At 33.1% G+C, this 26087-nt stretch overlaps 1 protein-coding gene across 2 annotated transcripts; it reads left to right on the forward strand.

The window, feature by feature from the left end:
* The first annotated feature begins 168 nt into the window (after positions 1-168).
* LOC149086747 (transmembrane protein 245) lies at positions 169-24976 on the forward strand. Of its 2 annotated transcripts, none has more exons than XM_089231106.1 (14): positions 169-213; positions 3009-3604; positions 3908-4127; positions 8496-8590; positions 9643-9889; positions 11205-11353; positions 11558-11662; positions 12472-12645; positions 13376-13606; positions 14011-14133; positions 14871-15108; positions 16899-17073; positions 17337-17531; positions 24807-24976. In XM_089231106.1, exons 2-14 carry the CDS (start codon positions 3080-3082, stop codon positions 24820-24822), a joined length of 2493 nt encoding a protein of 830 aa, XP_089087232.1. In that variant the 5' UTR covers positions 169-213; positions 3009-3079; the 3' UTR covers positions 24823-24976. The 2 variants fall into 2 exon arrangements, with proteins under 2 accessions (XP_089087232.1, XP_089087231.1); XM_089231105.1 differs by lacking the exon at positions 24807-24976 and adding an exon at positions 18994-19543.
* Positions 24977-26087: the final 1111 nt, after the last annotated feature.

The raw sequence follows: 26087 nt of genomic DNA on the forward strand, positions 1-26087 counted from the left end.
TTTATTAAATTTCACTGACAAAATTGTTAATTTATCACAAAAATTCGATTTAAAAATATTTCTTTTTTTCTCTATTTCTTTTAAAAACTTATAATGATAGGTTTTTTCCCCATTCTTCCTATATTTTTGATTTATTAAATCAACAGCATGCGCATTAGCAAAGTCAAAGCCGTCTCGAATAACAAAACATGGTGGTCTCCGATCCGTGCAAAGGTGAATTTTGTTAACTGTATTTCGAGGAGTTATTTTAGTGTAAATAGAAGTAAATTGAAATTTTTATTGAGTTTAAATCTTCAAAAATTAATTTATTTTCATTTTTTTTAACATTCTTAAAACATGGGGGTGGTTTCAAAGCCCAGGAGGACTTCGGTCTTGGGTAGCGTTTACAATCTCCGGACCGCCGGAGGTTAAAAAGTATTATTAAGCACAACGCGATAAGTGCCTAGGATGACCATATTTTCTTCCTAAAATTACGGGGAATCCATAAGTGAATATTAGTTATTGCGAAAAAAATTGTCAAATGTAAGTAAGTGGCCAATTACAGCCAAAGAGTGTCAAAGGCAAGTAAAGTTGTTGAAAGGCTATATTTTCTGAAAAATTGTCAATGACGGGAAATAGAGGGCTGCAAGTCGCAATGAGCGAAAAATGTCATAGCCCCGTATGAATGTAGCCCTGTCATTCTTTAAGGTCGGAAAGAAAAGCCTGCCTTTTTTCAGTAGTAAAGAATGCGACCACCTGCATATATATATATATATACACACTCTTTTCCTATTTGAAATAAGCTAATGCCATACCTAATAACACTAAAAATGTTTAAACTGAAAGCTTCCTTTCAAAATCATTAATAGTTTAATGAAAAAAAAGTTAAATTTTAATCAGAAATTTCCAAAGCATCTGCTCAGAAAGTAAAGGGTTGCTTTTGGAAAAATTGCGGCCCGGTACGACTGCATCTTTCACACCCCCTTAAGTCCTGTACCTTGTAAGTGGAGTGACGTGTTACCTGGATGACACACTAACAAGGTTTGACTGCATTACCCAGAGGGTAATATCGCCATTATATTACCTTCTGGCCTGCGAGCACCAGAAATGCGAGCATATCTGGCCCATGGACTAAAAAGATTGCCATGCCTGGTTTTGGAATAGTACGTTTTATTTATTATTCTCAAATTTGGTGCCCTTGATTATACTAGAAAATCAGTATGTAACTTAGATGAAGGAAATTACTTTTGATTTAAGACACATAACTCAAAACACCACTTTATATGCCATTATTTAGTTCCTAAATACAGTTAAACCTCTGATATCCATTGAGATTTTGTGCAGGTCTCCCTCGTTTCACGTAATTAATTGGTTCCACAAAATGATCATATAAAGAGAATTGAATTTAACATCGGTAAGTAAGGGATAGGGGCTTTCTTCAGAAGTATAAAAAACCAACTTTTAGCAGCAAAATTTTTTTATTTTGCATAAATATATGGAACAGCTTTGGTATAAGGGACACGCCAAATTGGCGACTTTTTTTCCGGCGATAAGTTGCCATCGTTGGCGCGCTCTGGTTTGTTGTTGTTCTGCTGGGTTGTCGTTGTTCCAGAATGTTCGTAGAATTCTGCCAGTCGGTGGCGCTGACTGTTGTTTTTCCGTGTTCTTAGTGTCCTAGCGCGTCTTTCAAACGGGTTTTACTGCCATTTTCAAACTGGTTTTTTCTTTTTCTCATTCTATCCTCTCTTTTTTTCTTCCAAATGACGTCACTTAATAGCCGCGGCGTTTTGAAAAACCGTTGGGATAGTTCATATTTTCTCTTCCTTCCGTATACGTATATATGATGTAGTGTGTGTCTCGGATTAATTGGAATTATTTTGGACTTCTTTTCCCTCAGGTTGTACCTTTAATATTTTCCAATATTTATTCTTTTCTACATGCAGGATGCCCCTGCATCCTTTTTATTTTATTTATTTATTTTATACCGTTGATTATTTATAAGAACCCGGATTCTCGGAAAGAGAGTCCGGGTTTTAATTTATAATAAATAGAATAATTTTATTTATACAACATGCAGGACCGTTGATTATTTATAAGAACCCGGATTCTCGGAAAGAGAGTCCGGGTTTTAATTTATAATACATAGAATATTTTTATTTATACAGCAGGACCGTTATTTATTCACAACGGTCCGGGTTTTATTTAAACCCTGATTTCATTTCTTTTTATCCAGTTTTATTTTTTAAATACTCCACAGCTTATTTTTGTTTATGCCATTTGTTTTTACTGTTTTCTATGCTGGCGACTTTTTTTTTCTGGCGCACGTAGTGTCTGGCGGCTTTTTCTCGGGCCGTCTGACATATTTGGCGCCGGGAAAAAAAAGTCGCCGAAAATCGCCAACCTGTCCCTTATACCAAAGCTGTTCCCTCCTTTATCTCTCTCTCTTCATTACTTCTGATTGATTCTAGTGAATGTTGATGTTTTCTTTTCTGAAGAGCTTGTTGTGTATAGGCTGATCACCTTTTTTTAATCAAATCAGTCGAGATTCAGCTTTCAAGCAGCATTCTTTGTCTCTTTATAAAAACTTTAGGAGCAAAGCTAGAGAAATGAAAGATAAAGAAAAGAACTATTAATATCCTTTTCAGATATATGCAAATTCTAGATTCATTGGGATCGTTTTCTTCGATTGAAATTCTGATATCATTATCGATGTATTACCAGTAGTTGCTCATTAGTAAGATCTATTGAGATGGATTTCAGCGTATATTGTACTACTAATTTGCAAGCACATTTTCACAAGCTGCATATCTGGTTTAGTAGTAGTAGCGTTTTTCCCAGAGGATAAGAAATTCCATTGTAAGCATTTAGAGGGTACAGGTCTGCTGATATAAGAGTTACTTGCATTACACATACACACACAGAAACACTGGGTTGAAGCTTGAGAAAGTTTCTACTGTTCGGTCATATGAACAAAAGGAATATATTCTTCATTTTATATTAATATATGTGTTTTTTCTTATATATTTCAGGTATTCATATTATATGACTTCCCCGGTGATGATTTCAATAGAAACTGTTTAGCTTAGTCATAAAATTCATCATGTCGTCACCAATCGATAACCAGTCTTCATTTAGATTTGATATATCAAACTTCTTACCAGAAGGTCACGAAAAGGCACTAAAAAATGCATTCTACAATGTTGCTGCTTTCATGTTTGTTTTATTCGTTCTGGTAGCATTCGTCGCTGTGTACTATGTCCTGGAACCATTTCTGAGGCCGCTGCTGTGGTCTGTTTTATTTGGTTCTGTTCTTCACCCATTCAAGCACAGTCTCTCGGTTGTGCTGAGAAGGTGGTTACTGAATCTTCATGATACTGGAACTCCACTTGCCGTAGGCGCTGCCATTGCACCACTTAGAGTTGTTGATAAAATTGCTGATCGTCTTCTTGATTTTGTTATGAAGTACGCCCTGGTTTTCATTACTGTGATAGGTATGGCTTCTGTTGCATTCATCCTCTGCAGTTGCGTGCCCGATTTCATTATTGTCAAGATATTTAAAGCACTTCCTCTGATTCTGTATTATATATCATCTCTCTTGGAGTTTTGCCATGGTGCAACTATGTTTGTAAGTATTTTTTCTCTCTCTATTCTTTTCCTATCATCCCCAAAGCAGAATATGCCGAAATCTGCTATGTATATCACGGAACAATCAATGCTACTGCAGAAAAATCTGGAAGAATTTTAAGAAAAACGTAGAAACACTATAATGGGAACTTTTACTGCAGAACATTTCCAGTCAGCCGAGGGCTCGTCACAGGACATTCTGCTTTGGGGCCTATTATAATGCTGTATAACATAGTATGTCGATGAATGAAAACTTCATTATTTTCATTCATTTATATGAGTATTTTTTTTTTTTTCTCTTTAGGTTTGGACCATCGTTGTTGGTTACCTTGTTATGCTTACATTTTGGTGGACTCCTTCAACGAAACCATATCTTTCTATTTTTTCGCCTATCGTTTGGTTTGTCCTGATATGCCATCTGGTTAGCATTGCTGGTTCTCTGAGAATTACCATTTTACTCACTTTATTTGCTCTCCTGGCTGTTGGCTTCATAGCAGAATTAAGGAAAAAGAAATCCAGTAAAGGTGACTTTTGTTTGATGTATTGCATGTCAGATATCTTATTCCGTGCTGTACAAGTAAGGGAAGGCTAATCTCTCAAAGTTATTCATTTTTTTTCAAGAAATATGTGTTGCTTCAAATTTTATTAATGAAAATATGTTTGGAAATTTTATAATTTCTACTCCAGAAGTCAATTAACTTTGGCAAATTGATTAGCTATAAATAAATACCTCGATTCTGATTCTTATAAATTTATTTCAAATTAGTCAAACTTTGAAAGTTATTTGTAATCATGAAGTCTAAAATATTCTTTACTGTACAGTAATACCCTGAGTTGCATAATTTTGGAGTTAGTTTTCTATGAAAAAAAACACATTTCTCTGAAATTTAGTTATAATCACAGGGTTATTGCTGAAATAGTAGAGTTTATTAAGTAATAATTTAATTATGCAAAGAATTGTTTTATTTGATCACAATGTGATATGTAATGAAACTACTCTGATTTTTGTGAGGCTACAGTATATAAAGACGAAAACGTTTGCCAGGATTTAGGAATGGAATCCCAAGGCTAGTTTGGTGTTTGCCATTTTTAAAAAAAGGAGGTCAAAATTTCATACCTGAAGTCTAATGTCCCAGTTTGAAGTATAATTTGTTCAATGTGATGATCTTTGATGACAATGAACCTGATCTGTAACTTTGGGCCATTCAAGTATTACGTCAGCATCGGTGGTTCGGATTTGCTGAGTTTTGATGACAAGGGGGGAGGGGGGGTTGCTTACGTCATCAACCACCCTTTTTGAAGATATGAAATATTCTAAGCTGCTGACGAAATTTTGCTGACAAGGGGGGGGGGGTCAAAAATTCAAAAATGGCTAAAAAATCTGCTTAGGTAATACTTGAATGGCCCCTTTCAGTTAAGTTCAACTCATGGCTGAAAGTCGTTTTCTTGCCTCCAAACACAAGCAGCCTATTTCTTTCAATGGACTAAGGTGTTACAGTGTTTATAGAAACATTTAAAGTGAAGACACATGACTTTTATTTGCACAGATTTTAGTAGAATATAGTCTTTTTTTACTGGACACAGTCACAATGCAAGTTAGACTTTATGAAGCCATAGAAGAGTACCATAGTATTACAGTCATAATAAGAAACAAAAAGAAAAACAGGTGTTCTTCCACAAATTTGGTTCAATTAACTAATATATATATATATCTGGGGTGGACAAATTGCAGTTGCCAGATTGCCATGGAAACTAAAAAATTGGTATTGGGGCCTAAAGTTTTAATTGTGTAGTTACTAAATTGCAGGATGAGAACAGCAAAAACTGCTTGGAATTTGTAGCAGCATATATCTGCCAACATGAAAGAGGATCATGATGCCCTGAAAAGAAAAAACAAAACATTATTTTGGACCTTTTTCTTTGGATAAATTTTTTTTGCCACCTAAATTTTTTTTAGATTTGTCCAGCCGTGATCTATATGTATTTCTATGGGAAAATGTACCCCGAATTACGCTGTTGTCATCAGTCCCACCTATCATGCGAGCCGATCTCCCCATTAAAAAGTCTTGCCACAGAGAGCAACAGGCCTAAAACGATTAATTATTCAATCATTACACTTCACTCATTGTTAGAAAAACTGGTGGCAGATGGCAACACTACACATAACAAGCATTACACAGAAACAAACTTCACGTCAGGTTTCACTACACATACACACACATTCCTGCATGTACCAATTCATTAGAGGTTCCGCTGAGGAATATGGACCATGTACATGTGTGGTTTAGTGGTAGTAGCCCCACCTATCCCATAACTGTATTGCTGTATCATGATGTTTTCTCTGTTTCTTAACCCTTTAAACAGTTTTATAAATTCCACTGATCTGTGTTATAACAGGCACAGTGGAAATAACTGAATCCTCTGTAAAATACCTTTTTCAAGAATATTTTTTCCCTGATGTACATTTGATAGTGCTTCTCCACAACTCCAAAAATTAAAAAAAAAGAAACGAGAAATATTCTTACCTTTTTCTACCATTTATATTGCAAGCATATTCCTAAGGGAAGGAAAAAGTTATATTTCAAGCAATGTCTTTTTTTTTCAATTTTAATTTTATTGTTACAAAACAATACCAATCAAACCAAAAAAAAAAATCCATCAAGGGATCCTATTGGATCCATACTGGTGGATACAGCAATTTCATAAGGGTACAGTCATTTTAAATAGTTGAATCAAGTATATATAATTTATGTGTAAAATACATGGATAAAAATGAAAGGCTAATGAGAAAAAAAATTATAAGCACACAAAGGAAAGAAGGAGGAAGAAAACAGAGTAATCTATATATATATAAAATTTATTTTCTGTGTGTTCTCTATACAAATCTACAATTTTAGATCGATCATCGTAAAATTTTGTATATATACCAAATGGAACCCGACTTGAACGATAGACTTTAAAAGTTCATCAAAGCAGAGCAAATAGCAAAAAATTGGCAAAAAAACTGTCGGGCAACAATCATTTTCAGAATGTTTATTTTAGTTACAGTGGTTCCCTAGCATGCATTTCAGACATGTATATGCCTTTACAATGGTTTATCACTTCCTTAATGCTGCCAGTATTATGGTATTATATATAATAGCTTATGCCTTCATAATTGTTTGTCACTTTTTCAATCCTCCCAGTAATGAGGCTTTTTGAATAGACGTCAGAATCATCATCAGCTTCACTTTGAGGGACAGGCAAAGGATGATCCCAATAGAAAGCAGTATTAAAATTGTTGATTTTACTGTAAAAATGCAGAAATTTAGTGGGGTTTTCCACCACATCAATACTTTTAAAAATTCTATTGAATTCTTGATTTTTGAATTATTGAGTTTGCTTAGAGATATGAACCGAGAAAATTGAAGTAATTAGCAGGACCTACTTTTGAGTTAGATATCCATGCAATAACATTGATTTCAACTTTTCATTTATATCCTCTCAAGCATGAAAATTAATGTCTTTGTATTGGCTTTTAATATTCAACTGCATAAATGCATATAGTTTAGGTTGTTTTAAAATTAATTATGCAGCTGTAAAGTACATTGAAGAAATTCCACAGCTTAAACTAAGCATTTTTGGAAGCAGGCAGATGGATAACTTGAAGTTTAATTGGCGTAATCAAAATACCTAACGCCCCTTGAAGGAAAAAAATATGGTGTTTCAGAAAGAATCACCCGATTTGAAATGCATATATTACGAAAAATATTGAACATAGGCACTTAAGATTAATTTTATATTACATGGCTAATCATAATGTTTCTTTACAAACCAAATTAATGGTGCTCAATATGTCCACCTTGGGATGCACGGCATATGTGTATACGATAGTCAAATTTGTCCCAAACTTTTGCGAGCATGTTTGTATCCACTGCAAGTGGATTTCTGTGGACTACGTGCAAAACTCTGTCGGATGCACTCCATATTTTTTTCTGACATGCGGGGATGGCTAGGGGATTTCCCTTTACACAGACAACCGATGTCTCAGAATTGTTTATACCATCACTGAATGCTTTAAGCGAAGTTCAACACCTGGGTATTGTCGATGAAAAGCATCATGAACAGTTGTTATGGACTCACACTTCGCAAAGCTTAAAACACAAAACGATTTTTGTTGTGCAGTCACCATCTTGACAAACGCGATTATTAAATGTGATCATTTTGCCATTTACAAAAGTCATTGATGAATATTCATATGATGAATGTGTTCGCTACCTTTTTTTAGAGCATTTTAAAATAAAATAAATTGATAAAATTAGCTTCAAAAGAGGAGAAAAAAATCAGAGCTTAAAAAAAAAAAACACCCACTCCAACCGGTTGTTGCCATTAAATGATCTCTTTCTTCTTCTGCCATCAAATTGTAAACAATAGCTGACCTCACTCTCTGGTTTTTGATTGACAGGATAAGGGAAAATGAGAAAACATGCTTGAAGAGGAAAAAACACAACACAGTCTCTGGTCTGGTCTTTGTCATAATACGAAGCATCAAGTTTGGAGCAGATATCTCACAATTGCCACTGATAGGGTTAATATGACTTGTTCAGACCAGTCTTGGTAATAATAAAGGAGCGCTTCTCGTAATGTACATTAGAATGAACAATTCTTGAAGGATCTAAATGTTGTATCATTACATTTGTTTAATGAAAGATAATGACAAAAACTAATGAAAACAAAACTGAGACATTTGAGAGATAATTCACATTTTTTCAACTAAATGTACTTCACTTCCTATCAATATCTGTTATGCATAAGATATGATTAGCATTTTTTCCCTTTTCCTCATGTATTTTTCTATTTTAGGTGCTCTATTACTAACATTATTACTGTTTTGTTTTGATCATCATTTGCAGAATCTCCTGACCAAAGCAAATCTATTACTCCTATAGAAGCCTTCCGTTCATGGATTAATAAATCTGAGGATTTAGAAATGGATCTTTCAACATCAGTAAGTTGTTTTAATTACAATATATATTTTTATTGTCCATGTTTTAATTTCTATATACTTACTCTCCATATTATTCAAATAATAATACAAACTAGTAAACAAATCTTCTCTAGGCTTCAGTTTTCTGATATTTTAGCTCAACATTTTGTGCAGAGGGGCAGCTTGAAAATCGGCAAATAAACATAATGGATAACATGATGCTACCCATTCAAAAATCATTATTTTGAGTTTTTACTTTGTCTTTTACAATCTACAATCACGGACAAAATATTTCGTCCAAACGTCAGTGGAAGAATGAATTCAATCAATTCTAATCAATTCTGTGTTTTCTTTCCTCTCTCTCTCCCCATCATGAAGCCTTAATGTAACCCAGTGAACTGAACTTTTTTTTCTTGTTTTTTCCATACTCATTAAAAGGCCCATTTCATGACAGTTGACTTTTCCCCCATATACAATGTATCTTTCTACTATGTGAATGTAAGAGTGAAATAAAACACATGGGGTGAGGGTGAAGAGAGAAATCTGTGTACTCTCTTATCTACTTATCCATTACGCTAGGGTTACACTATAAAAATTTAATAAAAGATCTTTTACAAAACTTGAAGAACAACCAATAAACTCAATAGTTACATTTGAGCAGTTTTAAATGGGAAAGGAGCAGTATATTGTTTGGGACCATTAGTTTAGTTTTTAAAACTGGAGGTTCATAAAATTGAGTGTCAACTGTAGTTTGGACATGGATTGATCTATTTTTGTAAGTGACCATAGCAATTTTTTTTGAATACGTCAGAACCTTTGTTACTATTGGTGTGTGTGCATCTAATTTAATTGCATCACATAATTTTTATGCTATATTTATTGTTTTGTAAAGCTTTATTGTGGTTAGTCATTTTTTAATATATGACAGAACTTTTTATCAACATAGGCCTACACATATCTGTTTTTGGTACGGCATGACTTGTTGCTTCTTTGATCAAAATTGAATCTAATTATTACCAAGAATACAGGCATGCTATGCTATATTTTCTCAAATACTTTTTTTACTGTTATAGCAACCTGGTGGTGAAAATGATAATGTTGAAGAAGAATCTAGTCAGAATGTTCAGGTAGAACCATCCACCCCAGAAAAAAGTACAGTTTTACCAAAAACTCGTCGCAAAGTCAAAAAGGAAGAGAAAATGAGCAATTATTTCCTGTATGGATTAGTTTGGGCCTGTCTCTTTGCCCAGATCTGGCTGCACATGTGGCTTCTCTATCTGCTTCTTGTACCAACTTTGTATATGGTGATAAAATATTTTGGTATGTTCTTATGACTTATTGTTCAGTCATTCGAAATTAAACATTTTAAAATTATTAGGCACTTTTAAAACAATACTCTGTTCGTCCTTGTCAGAAACTTTCCTGATACAGGGGTGCAACAGAAACGGCGACGTGACAACAGAAAAAGATTTCTCAGCATGAAGTTCCACATCAAGGGATTAGCACACTAACCTCTCTGTGAATATAAATGAATTGGCAATAAATTGTAAGTCCCAGTCTAATTAGCTCACGTGTGCAGAAAATGACAGTGGTGCGACAAAAATTATCAAATGATCACTTAAAATTTATGCAAGCTATGAAAAACAAATTACCAGTTGTTTTGACTTTCACAGCGAACAAATGTTCCAAATAATTATATTGTTCAATACTGATTTTGTTCTTAAAGATATTTCAGTGATTTTAGAATACATTGGCACCGCTGATTCTCATTCTGTCATTGGTTTTGTCAGATTAAATTTTTTGGAACAGGGTGAAAAATAGCAAAAAACCAGGGCATTTGGTCACCTTATTCACGTCTATCTCCTATCTAAAAGCTCTAGTTCTTGAGATAAAGTGAAAATTCAATTTCAATAGCAATACCATAAGCAGTATACAAACCACATTGAAACTGTTTAAAATGCTTTATATTCTAAATATTGATCTGCAATTGACTTGCTTATTTTCGTTCACAAGTTTTTAATTTGAATAGTTAATTAGATTAACCTAACATAACAATCATACTTATTAATGTCAAGTCCATATACAGTGAAAATCTTATATAATGATACCCTCTTTAATGATAATTACCTATATAAAAATATTACTCTTTGGTCTCGATGCACTTTTGATAGTGTTAATATATTCCATCTATAACGATAACTTCTTTATAATTCTATATTTCTGCGGTTCTTTGAGTGTGGTTATATAGGGTTTTCACTACTTATTGTACACACTTACACAATTGATGAGATGTTTTATTTTTCAGTTGAAAGTAGTGCTGTACTACACAAACTGTTTTGTTAAAAATGGTAAATGTGTATACAAACTAATACAGTAGACCCTTGCTAATTTGGCACCTGGGTGTGCCAATTATCAAAATTGTTCGATTACTGGAAGTTAATTGAAAAGGCCTATTTAATATAAACCTTATTATACAGACGTGTTTTCCTCTTCTATTCTAAAAAAAACTGGCCTAAAAATACCGGATTACTAGATGGGTTGGACTGGCACACAGCCAACCCATTAATTCAGAATTATAATATTTATAAAGTTATTTATCTGTCTAAATATGCAAAACACTCATGTTTTTTTGCAGTTGTCAAGTTTGGTGTAATTGGGTTTTTGAAGTCTGAACTCATAAATCTGTGGGATAGGTGGAAAGGTAAACTGGAAGACCGTAAAGATGCTCTAATACCTGCTCCACTCCGAGGATTATGGCGTCTTCTTGTTATAGGTGATCAAAAGGTTTGTTATAAATTAGTTATTTGTGAAATTTATTTTTTGGTTAGATTTTTAATAGTTTTATCAATATAGCTTTCATATTTTTATGATAGTGATTTTAAAGATGGCATTTTATTAATATTACGATAAATGTTCTATTTTTATCTTTTTTTAAAAAATAATTTCATAACCTTGTTTGTTATGTGACAATATATTTCTATTTATTAGGTGCTGATGCTGTTAGAAAGCTCTATTGACTCTTTTACAAGTGTTGCAGCTATTATGGCTGTCATCATTTTTGCTGTAATTGGTGCTATATTTCTTTCTCTACAGGTGAGATTGCATTACTAAAAAATGTCAAATGGTGATAAATATTTTGAAAATATTTAATAATAATTTTGGTTCCTTCCATTATATAAATACCTAATTGATACATTACTTGTCCCTCCATAAAAAGAAAAAAAATTACTAATTTTCCTGTCTTTGGAAAAATGTCTTTTCTTTTTGAAAACATGTGAAAAAATGAAATTTAACATTTTATACCTTGTATATAGAGTTTTACAGTTTTCTTTTGCTTAATTTCAAGAACTATTATAATATGAAAATTATTACCAACCCTTAATTATTAGAGGTTGAATTTTTCTTATATTTTTTTCTTTCCTTTCTACATTTGAAAAAGTTATTGTAATAAATTATATTGGGATTCAATGAATAAACTTATAAACTTTTTATTTTCATTGTGTAATTATTTTATATTCAATTTAAATTTTTGAATCTCTTTATTGGGAAAAGAAGAATGAGAGAAAAATAAAAATGTGAGACTATGTTTTTTTCTTTGTGAATTACTCCGCCTCCCCTTTTAATAGTGCTGCACCTATTGCCATTTTTTTATGTTGTAAGATAGGCAAACAGCATATGAAATTGATATTTCAATTACAATTCTTGGCAAATTCCTGTTTTGTTTGTCAATGTAATTGCATTTATTAAGACATGAAATTTAATATTTTTTTCTCTCAATTAAATAACCTAAAATCTAATGCATTTTACATATGCATGGAGGAGTTTTTTTTTTAATTTTTAAGTTTGCAGCAAATAAAATAAATTCACAAATGATGGGACGATTGTTTTTTTATCCATTATAGATTTATGGTGAAAGCATGCATCTTGTGACTATTGCTAGTAGCTTGATTAACAAAACTGTTCATGATACAGAAATCCAGCAAATGATCCCAGAAGGACTCAGAGATGTTCAAGTAACATTTGACTCTATGCTCAGTGACGCTTACTTATATGCAAGGGGCTGGTTAATGCAAGCTGTAAGTAATTCTTGCTCACTAAATCATTAATTGTTATATGAATAACATATTCTAGCTGGATGTGGCGGTATTGATTCTATAAATGAACCACAGTCAATAAGATTTTGAAAACTCTAATTATATGACAAAGAAGAAAACAGTTATATGTAATACTCACTAAGAAATTCCAAAATATTTTAAGCTTATAGTCTGTAGATCAGGGCTGGACAAATCGCAAAAAAAAATCTAGGCAACAGCACAACTTTTAGGTGCCAAAAAAAATTTTACCTAGAAAAAGGTCCAAAATAATACTTCTTTTGACTTTTTCATGGTATAGTGACCCTCTTACATATTGCCGGATATGCTGCTATAAAAACATTTGGGCTGCTCTCAGTCTGCAATTTAGTAACTACACAATGAAAATTTTAGGTGCCAATACCAATTTTTTAGTCGCAATGGGGACCCAGCACCTGGGATTTGTCCAACCTATTTGTTGATTATTTTCAGGAAAATACTGTATTTCAAGTGAAGAGAATACAAAACGGGGTGGTTTAAAACTTAAGAAAAGATTCAGCATTTTTGAGACATAATTTTCTGTTATTTATATTCAGAATTTTTAAATTTTTCTATTTCTCAAAAAAAAAAAAAACTTTTATAAAATACAGTACGAGAGAGAATTATAATTCTTTTTATCAACTTTTTTTCCATATGAATTGTCTGTCTGTATGTGTGTGTGGTTTCTCATTTACAGGTTCAAAGAATGATCGACAGCCAAGACAATGAGCGTGCTGCTGCCCTGGAAAAGCAAATATTAGAAGTTTTTGACAGAGTTTATGAATTATGGGTTTCTCGTAACAGCAGTATTACTGATACTAATGTACAACATGTAGCTTCATTTGAAAATCTCATTGATGGTTTGAAAACACTGAATGTGGAGCTGATTATTAGTTTCATCAAAGAAAATATTGGCACTTTCTTATCGGTATAAAATATTTCCTGATTCTGTTATGCTATTTTTTTTCTTGATTTGGTATCTTAATGTGTAGTGTGGTGTAATAAAAACACTTTTTAAGTATATAAATTCTATAGAACATTCTAGTTTTTCAATGGTGCTTGAAGTTTTGAAGACAGTATTTTTCCGCTATATATTTATTTTTTTCATAATTTCCAGCTTTGAAAAGATTTATTTTTGTTATTCAATAATATAATCTTTAACTTTCTATAATGTTCGATATCTTTGTTTTTCCCCCTGAAAAGAAGGCATTGTTATGTGAATTGACTTCGGAGGTTGAACCTAAATTTTTTATACATTATCTTACTTGCAATATTAATTGATAATTTTTATTCATATTTATAATATTAATCACCAAAAAAATATTTTTTTAGGTTCTAGAATCTGTGTGGACTATATTGAAGGGAAATATCAGTTTAGCATTGAGTGCAATCACAGCCATACTGTCTTTAGTCTTCGGTGGTGGAACTGCGGTTTTGAACTTTTTTCTTGATTTTGTATGTATTTCATTTTTATTTTATTTCAAAAAATCCATAACATTTGTTCTCATAAGAATATTTGCAAAGATTTTTTTTTCTAACATAAAATTTTAGAGTGCAATTTTTTCTCAGATATTTTTGTAATGAAAAATAGCTATTGTTAAAATTCATAGAATGGAATTCTCATTCAAAAGTCAATTGGTGTAATGAAATTTATGCCATATTCAATCACAATATGAAAACAATGAGAGAAAAATATAATTAGCTTATTTCAAAGAAACGGAAAGACGACATTGCTCAACAAAAAAAATTTCATGTTCCCAAGGAAATTTAAACGGTTTTAAGGTATATCAGGACTGCTGATTTCGAAACTAGTGTTGGTTATGCAGAATTAGCTCAATTTTTTGAGATAGTGCATCTCTCAAGTGCATTGTTTGATCTTTGGATTAAAAGATAGAGTGTGTGTGATTGATTGATTTGGGTGAATATAACATTTTTTTAAACTTAAAACATTATTTTAGATTCATTTGAACTTTTGACAGTCACTGTAGTCCATAAAGACTAAGAGATATTGTAAAAATGTTTTATTTTGGGGGGGGGGGGGCTATCTTGTATATAGTTATTTTTTATACTTCAAAGAGGAAATAAATTAGTGTCTGTTTATTTTTCGTAATGTTTTGGGATTTCATATATTATTCTTGAATCAGTTTGTCATGAATATGATCTGATATGAATTATCTCTAATTTTCACTCAGATTGTTTTTTCAACTTCACTCTTCTACCTTCTGTGTGCGAGTGGTGATCAATACAAGCCTGTAGAAATTTTCAACAACTTCTTCCCAGCCACTGGAAGCAGCACTAAATTTGGCAGAGCAGTAGATGAAGCTATCAATGGAGTATTTACAGCATCTTTTAAAATGGCAGCTTTTTATGGATTATATACCTGGTTAATTCACACCTTGTTCGACGTGAAAATAGTTTATATTCCATCAGGTATTTGTGATGCCTTTATTTAGTTATAGTAACTGTTTGGAGGGGGGGGGGGAGAGTAACATCTAAGATACAGTAAAGTCTTGATAATCAGAGATACACAGGACAGAGACCACCTCAAATAACTGAGAACTCAGATTATCCAAAAAGAATGGAGAACTACTTTCAGAGTTGTGGGGGGGAGGGGTTCTCCCTATATTGATTTTATGGTATATATAAATAAATGTTAAAATTTAGAAAATACAAGGTCCATACGAGACCCTGTCAATCTTTCAATTATATTTTTCTTGTACTTACATGGGCCATTCCAACAGACCAGGGGTTCTCAAACTGTGCGGCATGGGGCAGTGATCCTGATAGAGGTTCTTTCAAGCGATTCTTTGTTAGACTGCTTTGGGAAAGCTATGGATATGCGTTGATCAGAAGAAGGGGTGCCATGACTGGAAACAGTTTGAACCCTTTCTGGAGAACCCTTGCAATAGATCATGGGCATTCTAATAATTAATGTTTGCATTAAATAAATATTATTATCTTAGATATATATTTTTCATTTGCTGAAATATAATTGTTCTAATCTTTTTTCTCTGGACCTACCTGGTTGTGCTTAATTTCACCCTTTTTGTTCTTGATTCACCAGCTTGATCCATTACAGATTATGACTGCCAAGGTGCTGGACTCCTTGGGCACCAGGTCTTTAATATTTAATCAAGCCCCATCATAGACCCCCAATATTGTGCCAAACCCGCTTAGCGCCAAAAATTTTCACTTAACAAATTTTCCATTTCTAGGCTTACGCATGTTACACCATAATTCAATATTATGCCAAACTCGTTATAGCACCAGAATTCTGTGAAATAAATGGTGGCGCTAAATCAGGATTAGACTGTATGTTTTTATTTTTTACACTACAAATTTAAAATAGAAGAATCTCTGAAAAAATTCTGGCCTGGGGACCCACTAAACCCACTCCTCCCCCTCCCCCCCAGCCTTGGGACCAAGACCACTTCAGTTTTTGTCATACTGTTCAAACTGAAATTTTTCACTTTCATTAACAAAATGGAAGGAAAAAATTTCATTCTTGGCAGAAAAACAGATTTGAAAACAGAAAGAAAAACAAGGCTTTGAGAAGGAATTGTGAAAAATTCCAGCACCTCTGACTATCCCAAACTTTAAACTTTTAATTTTAAGACTCTGCTGTAAAAATTAGATATTGTTTCGCCTTAATTATTTAGGATCTGTTTGCATGTGAAAAAAAAAGGTATACAATATAAATATTATATAACGAAGGAAAAAAAATAAAGATATTGCATAAAAGTATTAAAAGATTTCCCACATAAACAACTTTTATGGAATTTGTGGAAATTATATTAAAATTTTATGCTAAGGTTTTAAGAATTTATTTTTGGTATGATATCCTAACTATCTCTCTAATGAATTATATCAAAAGACAGTGACAAAAGTTGGTGCAATAGGTTAACAGAAAATTATTTTAGTAATGAAATAACTATCTACACACACACAGGAAACCATTGGTTAGACATTTTAGTATTTTTAATTAATTGTAAATTTGAAGTGAAGAACTCATAACGTACTTGTTTGTCACAGCATTCCATATTTTATTCATGGGTGACAACCCATAAATGATTTATATCTTTGTTTTTTTTTTATTTCCTCAGTTATTGAATTGAATGCCCTTTAAATTAATTAAATATTTATTTAATGGGTTTTTTCCTATTCTGTTGAGCTCTCAATTAAATAATGAAATTTAATTATTTTCTTCCTTCTGTATAAAGTTCTAGCTGCTTTGTTTGGAGCTGTCCCGTTTCTTGGTGCTTATTGGGCGTGCCTTCCTGCTGTTTTAGAGCTTTGGTTGGTTTATGGAAGAATAGGCACAGCTGGATTCATGCTTGCATGTCAGATTATTCCCATGTCATTTGTTGACAGTGCAATCTATAGTGAAATTACTGGGTAATTAATTAATGTATTTATTTCATTTTTTTTATTAATTTATTCTTTTAAAGTAGTATTTACATCTTAATTTTAATGGTTATCTTCTCTTCTATAACTCAAATGTTTTTGATACATTATAGTAATTTTGATGTATTTTATAATGAGTTGCATTAATTTACAATCAAGTTACAATATTGAATTTTTCAATGAAATTAATTGACTTAATTGGAAAATTGAATATTGTATTTTTTTCATCACAAGATTGTATGATTATATTACAGGGCTGGTCATCCCTATCTCACTGGCTTGGCCATGGCAGGAGGAGTATTCTGCTTAGGTTTTGAAGGAGCTCTGTTTGGCCCCATGTTGCTTTGTGTTCTGTTTGTTGCCATGCATATGTATGGATCTGTGATTCAACCATCCTTCCTTGATAATCCTCCTTCAAGACGTTCCAGTAGGTTGTTCTCACTGAAGAGGTAAAGTCTATTTATTGGCTCTCTATAGCGTGTAGCTATGGATACCTTTAACTTGATTTGTTAGAATTTTTGTAATTTTCAAACAAAATTTTCTGTCAGTGACATTAGGCTGTAGGCGAGACAAAGAGGAAATAAAAGAATGCTAAAATTTTACTACATCCAAAAAAATCAATTGGGCTTATTTCTACTTCTAAGTGCTCTTCTAAGTGAAAACTAGTTTTTTTTTTCTTTTTTATGATCCCATAAAACTAACTAATAAAGAGGAGAAGTTTAAAAATCCACACCTTCAAAGAGTTTCGTGTGTAAAAAAATTAGAAAAACGTTCGTGAAGTTAGTTTCGTGAAAAGGCATGTATTTTTTGTGAAGCATGCCATGATTTTAACATTGCATATGTAAGGCACTTTGATATCGTTGAAGAATCTGCTATGAGTGCTATCAAGTCACGTTATGCGCAAGATTACTATAACAGTCTTGCACATATACATGACTTGTTATCGCTGACAGTAGCTTTCGGTGGACGTCTTGGAAGCCTTGTACATAGGCGAAAAGTATTCACATGATTATAATATGGTATTTTTATGTTTATTTAATGTATAAGTAAAGAACTCGTTACATGGTTAGAAGCAATTAAAATAAAAGAAATAAGCTGTAATAAAGCATAAGTGAACAAATGAAAGTCATAAACAGCGCTATGTAAAACTCAGAGACACTATAATAATGTGAAAAAGTGGAGAAAATAGTGTAGAGAAATGGAGTGAGTTGTTCATAAAATGGTCCATGAGTCAATGTGACTAAGGGTTATAACTTTTTGCATAATTTTTGATTAAGTATGGTGCGTGTGCCAATTTTCACAGATGGTTTTTCTCACAAAAAATTTTCCCTTGTGTATAGTTGTCAGACACATTGAAACCGCTAAAATTCAAACATCTCTAATCCATAGTTCTTCCCTCCTCCTTGTCCTATCTTGGAGAGAGCTACTCTTGTCCTACTTTTTCTAATTTTTTGAGTAGAAGCCGTACCATTCATTAAAAAAAAAATTGGGAATTTGACTTTTACTATTGTTTTCACCCATTCAATTGATACTCATTCCTATTAAGTTAAAATGAAAATATGTCCTAAAAATGTTTTTAAAGATATGATGAAATAAAATGCAAATGTGAAATCAGCATCGAAAGTTGATATGCAAATAAAAATATAATTCCAACATACACACAACATAAACATTTTTTTGATACTTCCGTAATACTAGAATAAATATTTTTTTTATTCTGAATTTGTTTCATTTGTAAATCGTAAAATAATTAATGAAGTTTTTTGTTTTTGTTTTGCATTTACAGTAGCTAAACTGTTTTTATTTAATGATTTTTGTTAAAATTTTGTGTATTTGGTTCTGTGCCGTCTTTTTTTTTCAATGTTTATGATTTGATTTTGTTTTTCAGTTAGTTTGTTTTTTTCTTTTCAGGATGTTCACAATAGAGTAATTGTGACGTGAAAGTCATGTCAGTTGTCTTTATGCTTCCAGCGCTTTCTGCTCATTTTTTTTAATATTGTTTTATTTTAGTTGTTTTGTTTTGGTTGATTATTATTATTTCATGTGCATGCTCCACCAATATTTTTATTTGCTGTTTTTTTACCAAACACTCGTGAAATATTTTTTGGTTTTTCAATTAGTGATCTCTTGATTCTTATTTTATTAAATTATATTTGTGGAATATGTCCTTCCTAAATGTTTAATTTTTGTTCAGAAAATTATAAAACAAATATTGATTTATAAGTCTGTCATACCAATAGAATATATATGATATATACTTTGTGTTTATCATCTATAATACAAATATATTATAGTTTTTAACTTTTTCCATTTGAAATTGGCAAAAGTTTTCGTTTTTCCGTAATATTCTGATATCATTGAGCACAAGTAAACTGTTTTCAGGAAAATTATATAATGACTGAATTTGAGAGAATGATGAAAACTTACCGAAGTGAGAAATAAATCAAACTAGCTACTACAGAACATATTTCTTTTTTGTTTTTCTGTGATTAGTATAGGTTCACTGTGAGCCATAAAAAAGAAAATTTCCATTATTCTGAGTCTAATAATCGGAGACTTTTTTCTTGATTTTCTAAACATTAATTGATTTTATAATGAACCCTTGATTTAATAGACCTCGGTACTGTAGACTTCAGATTTAATGATCCAAATTTCACAGATACTTTTTCTACTCTTTCAAATAAAATCCTAAATTCAGTTGATGTGAAGAGAGTTGGAGAACTATAAAATGCAGTGCTTATTGTCCACCATACCATCTTTAAATTTACTGCTAGCATTGAAGGGGATAAAAATCATGACTATTTCCTAATGGAAAAATTGACTTAGCACTAAGCAACATTGCTGCAAAATATGCTCAGGAGGGCTTGAAAAAGAATTTTTTAACCTGAATTTCATAGGGTTCCAGATCGGATTTCCACGCAGTCATGAAGATGGGGGGGGGGGGGTTGTTATGAGGCCACCTTGAGGCTTCAAGATCATCGAGGGTGTAACAAGATATTTAAAATTCTAATCTTATTTCCAATGGTACTATGAACATATAAAAAATTGGGAATCCCTAAGTTCATTTCCCACTGTCTAATCATAATAAACATGACAATATTAATGAATGAAACTTTATTAAAATAAACTACAAGCTGATATGAAATTATTTAATGCACCTAAAATTATGTTTGAGTTTTATTTTGTTACTAGCTGTAATACCCAGTGCTGCCCGCGTTTTCTTCAATGAGGCTTTTTGGATCACGTGATACACCCTTTTTCTTTGAGGGACATACAAGCTGTGTCCAAGTGAACCATTATGACGACTTCCTGCATAACTCATGAGAAAAAACAAATTTAAATTAAAAAAACATAGAAAGGAATAGTTCTTTTTCTTTTTGATGGGCGATAGGTATTTTGATTTTTTTCCCCCTTGAACTTCAAGTTATCCATCTGCCTGTTTCTGCTTCCAAAAATGCTAGTCAAAGCTGTGTAATTTCTTTGATGTACTTTATGGGCCCATAATTAATTTTAAAACATATAAACTATATGAATTTATGCAGTTGAATATTAAAAGACTTGAGAAGATATAAATAAAAAGTTGAAATCAATGTTATTGCACGGATATCCAACTCAAAAGTAGGTCCGGCTAATTACTTTATATTTAATTTTCTGGGCTTTGTATCTCTAAGCAAATTCAATATTTCTAAAAATCAAGAATTTAATTTGTAAAATTATTTATGTGGTGGAAAATCCCAATAAATTTTCGCATTTCTTCAGTAAAATCTGCAATTTTAACACTGATTTTTATTGGGATGATCCTTTGCCTAACCCTCAAAATGAAGCTGATGAGGATTCTGACATCTATTCAAAAAGCCTCATTACTAGGAGGATTGAAAAAGTGACAAATCATTGCAAAGGCATATGCACGTCGGAAACGCATTACTAGGGGACCACGGTAACAAAAGTAAACATTCTGAAAGTGATTGTTAAGGCTCAGATACCATTATTGCCCGGCATTTTGTCCATTTGGGGTATTTGCCCAAGTCTGACGAACTTTTAAAGTAGCGTATAATTTAGGTTGGGGGTCCCGATTTCCATACTTGAAATAAGGCAGTTTATCATTTCCTGTGGCAATTGGTCCCACTCGTTCAGCAACACTGTTTTCATTCCCTGGATGGTTCCCGGAGGGGGGTTGCGAGTTGCAATTGCCCTCCCCAGAGCGTTCCAGATGATATATATGTAAAATTTGGCAACGATAGATCTAAAATTAAATTTGTACAGAGTAAATACACACTCACTGAAAATCAATATTATATATAAAGATTACCATTATTTTATTTTTGATGAAGTTGCAGTACAACCTTTTATTATTTTTATGTAAAAAAAAAAAGAACTTCAGATTTAGAAACTCCTTTCATTTTTATTGGTTCGTTAAACCAAGCATTCACTGTATCTACACTGGTGTAAGAAATTAAGAGAATTTGCAGACTTGGTTGATTATCTCTAGAACTACTGTACCGCTTTTGATCAAATTTTATATGTACATACATTGATACAATACAAAACAAATAACCATTCAATAATTGTATATATAATACTCACGATCATGCGTGCCACTCGTTGGAGTCGGAAGGTATGAAACAGCGGTTGCAGAATAAACAAAAAAATGGGTTAATAGGGGGTATGGTCCCCTCTTACAGATATACAGGTCTCGAAGCGTGATTTCATACCTGAAATAAGGCAGTTTATCATTTCCTGTGGCAATTGGTCCCACTCGTTCAGCAACACTGTTTTCATTCCCTGGATGGTTCCCGGAGGGGGGTTGTGAGTTGCAATTGCCCTCCCTAGAGCATCCCAGACATGCTCTATAGGGTTAAGGTCTGGAGATCTGGCTGGCCAATCCATCCGGCGAATATCCTCACTCTCTAGAAAATCGTCGAGCAGAAAAGCTCTATGTGGCCTTGCGTTATCGTCCATTAAAATGAACTCAGGGCCAACTGCACCCCTGAAAAGGCAAACATGGGCTCCAAGACCTATATCTCACACCAGTCACAGTGCCTCTTTCAAAGACATGGAGAGGTGTGCGGCCATCCAACATGATGCCTGCCCAGACCATTAAACCTCCTCCGCCATAATGGTCGATTTCGCGGACATTGGAGAGTAGGTAGTGGGTCCCTGGTTCTCTCCGTATGAACATACGGTGCTTAGGCTGAACCGGGACTCATCAGTGAAGAGAACGGTTGCCCATTGATCCATACTCCAATCTCTATGCTCTCTGCACCATGATAAACTGATTCTCCTGTCCATAGAAGTGAGCAGGATGCAAACAGCAGGTCTTCTTGCAAATAACCCTCTCTCATGAAGTCTTTTGGAAACAGTCACCCTTGATACATGGGTTCCTGTGGCTGCATACAAGTCATGAGAGAGCTGAGAAGCTGTAGCACTCCTGTTACGCCACGCTATAATCGACAAATGGCGATCTTCTCTGGCCATCATGGCTCTTGGACAACCTTGCCCAGGCTTTCTCTCGATGGATCCGGTATCCTGGAACTGTTTCCATAAGTTACACACGACGCTGGGCGTTAAATCGAACTCTCTACAAATCTGGACTTGAGATTGGCCTGCTTCTAGCCTCCCCCCAAATCGTGACCTCATTCCATCACCTAAAATTTGGTGGTTACTCATTTTTACTGTTACAATTTGAAATTAACCAATTGCTGCAAAATAACACCAAGAAATTCACAGAGGTGTGTGCGCTTATAAAGCCTGTTTCTCTACTGGCTCCGCCTACACACAAGTGTACGCTTACGTATTTGACGTACAAGATTTGCATTTTTGTCTAGAAGCAGTGGTTTTACATTCAGTTCAGTTCTTTTCATGAAATTCGATAAAATATGCAAATTCTTTTATTTTATTTCACCAGTGTAGGATTGAGGCTTTGCACATTCTATTCCTAAAGAATGAATAATGTCTCAAGAGTTTTACTACAGTAAAATCTTGAGAAACACTACACATATGTGTTTGTTCTTTTACAAAGAAAATAATGTCTAGTGCTTTAAAATGTGATATTCTGTGGAGTGTTGTCTGTGTTAAGAATATAGATCCTTATTTAAATATTACTTTTGGTTGTCTTCTCATGGCAGTGAGACAATAGTTAGTATTCTGTGATATTGAAACAAACTGTTTTGTAATTTTCATGATGTTTTTCTGACTGGTGTTTCATGAATTTATGTTGTACAACATGTCCACAATTTCTCATTATTTCATTTATATTTATAAAATGGTTTGATAGCACGTCAAGCTATTCTACAACCATGCTGGTAAATTTTACAAAGTACAGTATTTACTCGAGTCTAACACACACCTTATCCTTTCAGCTATAAAAAAAGAAATTTCTTAAAATATGTTTTTTATTTTGTAATTTAATTTTTTGTTTTTAATATTTATTTTTGTATAAATATTTTTCTTTTAAATCATTGCAAATTCTAACACACTCATATGAACAGATTTGATTTTTTTTTAAATCTGCATTCGATTTGAGTGAATACTGCTCTTTGTAAGATAAATTTCAACCCGAAATTGATCAATACTGATTTTGTGAGTTATTGTAAGTTTTTTTTTAGCAGATGTGATAAATATGTATAACTAAGTTTGATTGTAAAGATTCATAGAAATCTGTTTTTGTTATAGTCATAGCAAACGGTGAAGACAGAAAAATAGTATTGTTATATATATAGTTATTACATGTGAAACTGTATGACCAACAATTCTGAAATTTTCTCTTTTTTTTAATGGAAAAATGTTAAGTTATTCATATGAAGTAAGTTGTAATGAAGAGCAAAAAAAGGGGTGCATTTCTGGAAACATCTTAATTTAATTCAGTGAGAACAATTCTGTAAGTTTAAAGTTTTTTTTCAGACCAGATATTTAATAGTCTTTTCATAAAATGAGGGGAGGAAAGAAAAAAGCCCTTTTATTTATTTTCAGAATTTGAAAAAAAATTTTAGAAGTCATTTTTAAGATATAATATAATTGAACATAGCATGAAGTAATAGTTATCATTCATATACTGTACTTGAAATCAATCATATTCGTTCCATAACTAAATATGAGTACTTTATTTTGAAGAACGTTTCAAAAGATTTCAATATTTTTTTATTGATCTGTATTTAGAGTAAAGTGATAAATTCAATTTACTGTGCAACCTTGTTACAACAATACTCGACATAGCGATAAATCCTGATATTTTTCAACTCTTGTTTGGAAATGTTGATACTCTTATGTTAAACTGCTGCCTCTCGACATACTATTAATAATTATCCCTCTACAACGTTGCTCTTGGTCAGCAGAATATTGTTATATCGAGGTTTCATTGCATTTGAGAAATATATTTTATACATTTTGATCTTGCTTCAAAAGTTTAACATTTTTTTTATAAAATTAATAATGAATTGTCATACAGAGTTCAGTTATGAAATCTTAATATCTAAATCATGTTTGTGAAAGAGAAAAGTTAATTTTTAATATTTTATTTATAATTTTATATTTTCTTTATTTAAACCACATTATTAAAAGTTTCTGTAAATGTGGGGGCAGAATTCAATTACATATATATATATATGCTGTTGCCTACAAAATAAAACTACTAATTTATTTTCTGTATTTTGCTTTTTATATTTATATATTTTTTAATGATATGCATAATTAATCTTTTTTTTTTTTTTTTTAACTATGCTATGCAGGACCAATAGCCATTAATATGGGTAGTATGCAGAATATTATCTAAGTGGCTGATGATGGAGCACAGAGATAATAATTGCAACCCACTCTTGATATCCGGTATTTATCTATGAAAGCTGTGATTCCTAATATATGTTATTGCTATGAGACATTAAAATTCATATTCTTCCCATGTGTGTTATCTGTTATCACTTTATGCTATTCTTTATATTTTTAATTCTCATTATGACGAAATTTTCACTAATGTTTATTTAATGGGTTCATATTTTTATATAGGCCTAAATCAGTGATTCTCAACCTTGGCAGGCCCGCGGCCGGGTTTGATTCATTTTTGTGAGTGGAAGGCGCAGTCAAACACAAGACTAATGGAAAATGAATGAGGAAAAATGAAACGGCTGATCTTTCGCGGCCCAGCGGTTCAGAAACACTGGCCTAGATAATTTCCAGCCTTCCTGACCATTCTGATATATATCATTTCGGATGCCGACTTCATCCAAATACTATTCTGTACATAACGTCATAAATCAGGGGGGGGGGGGCAAAATGTCTGGGTCCCCAGCCCAAACCACCGAAATCATTAAGATGCCCCTGAAACCAGCGGTGTAACAAATGGGTTTATAATCGGATTGTGAGTGAAATATGACTGCCCTGTGACAAAGTTCCTGTGCCCTAAAGTTGGGGTCGCGACCCACACAGGTTAAGAATTCCTGATCTACACTAACTACTAATTGCTAAAAATACCGTTGGAAATTGTAAACAAAGACCACTCAATTTTTACAGTCGCGAAACCAATATTTTTCAATATTTGATTCCATGATTCTAAATTAAGAAAATTTTAACAAAAAAAATCCTTTCTTAGGAAGAGGTTGGAAAGTATTTAAAGTTATTCAGGACACAGGGAATTGACGGTGTTATGCTTCTCAAACCACTGGTTCTGCAGTCGGGTTCACGTATCTTTAGGTCCTCCCTCCCGCAGGGGTTTAGGGCGCACAACAAGCCAGTGCCGTCTTAAGGCATGAGCCGACCCGGGCACAGCCCGTGGACCTCAAGAGAAGAGGGAGCCTGGGTGTGCCCCATGCGTTAAGACGGCACTGGCTTAGACACGGAGTGCCGTCTTAAGGCATGGGGCCTCAAGAGGAGAGGTAGCCTCACGAAAATGAGAATTTTCCTGGCAGGGGGACTCAGGAAAATCACTTGGTCCGTACTGCTCCTAAGACGGCCCTGCGTCAGGCTCGTAACTAGGCAGGGGTAACTGGAGCCCCGAGCCGAATGGGGCCCTCACA

This window comes from Pholcus phalangioides, unplaced genomic scaffold, assembly GCF_987345545.1.
Source record: "Pholcus phalangioides strain wild (caught in Gottingen) unplaced genomic scaffold, Ppha-v1.0 ptg000004l_1, whole genome shotgun sequence".
Lineage (NCBI taxonomy): Eukaryota > Metazoa > Arthropoda > Arachnida > Araneae > Pholcidae > Pholcus > Pholcus phalangioides.

What these genes read in the sequence shown, in the direction of transcription:
- LOC149086747 (XM_089231105.1), top strand. Translation starts at nt 3,080, where the DNA reads ATGTCGTCACCAATCGATAACCAGTCTTCATTTAGATTTGATATATCA. An exon ending in CTATATTTCTTTCTCTACAG is followed by an intron (nt 11,663 to 12,471) that starts GTGAGATTGCAT and finishes TATCCATTATAG; the next exon opens with ATTTATGGTGAAAGCATGCA. An exon ending in ATATTGGCACTTTCTTATCG is followed by an intron (nt 13,607 to 14,010) that starts GTATAAAATATT and finishes ATATTTTTTTAG; the next exon opens with GTTCTAGAATCTGTGTGGAC.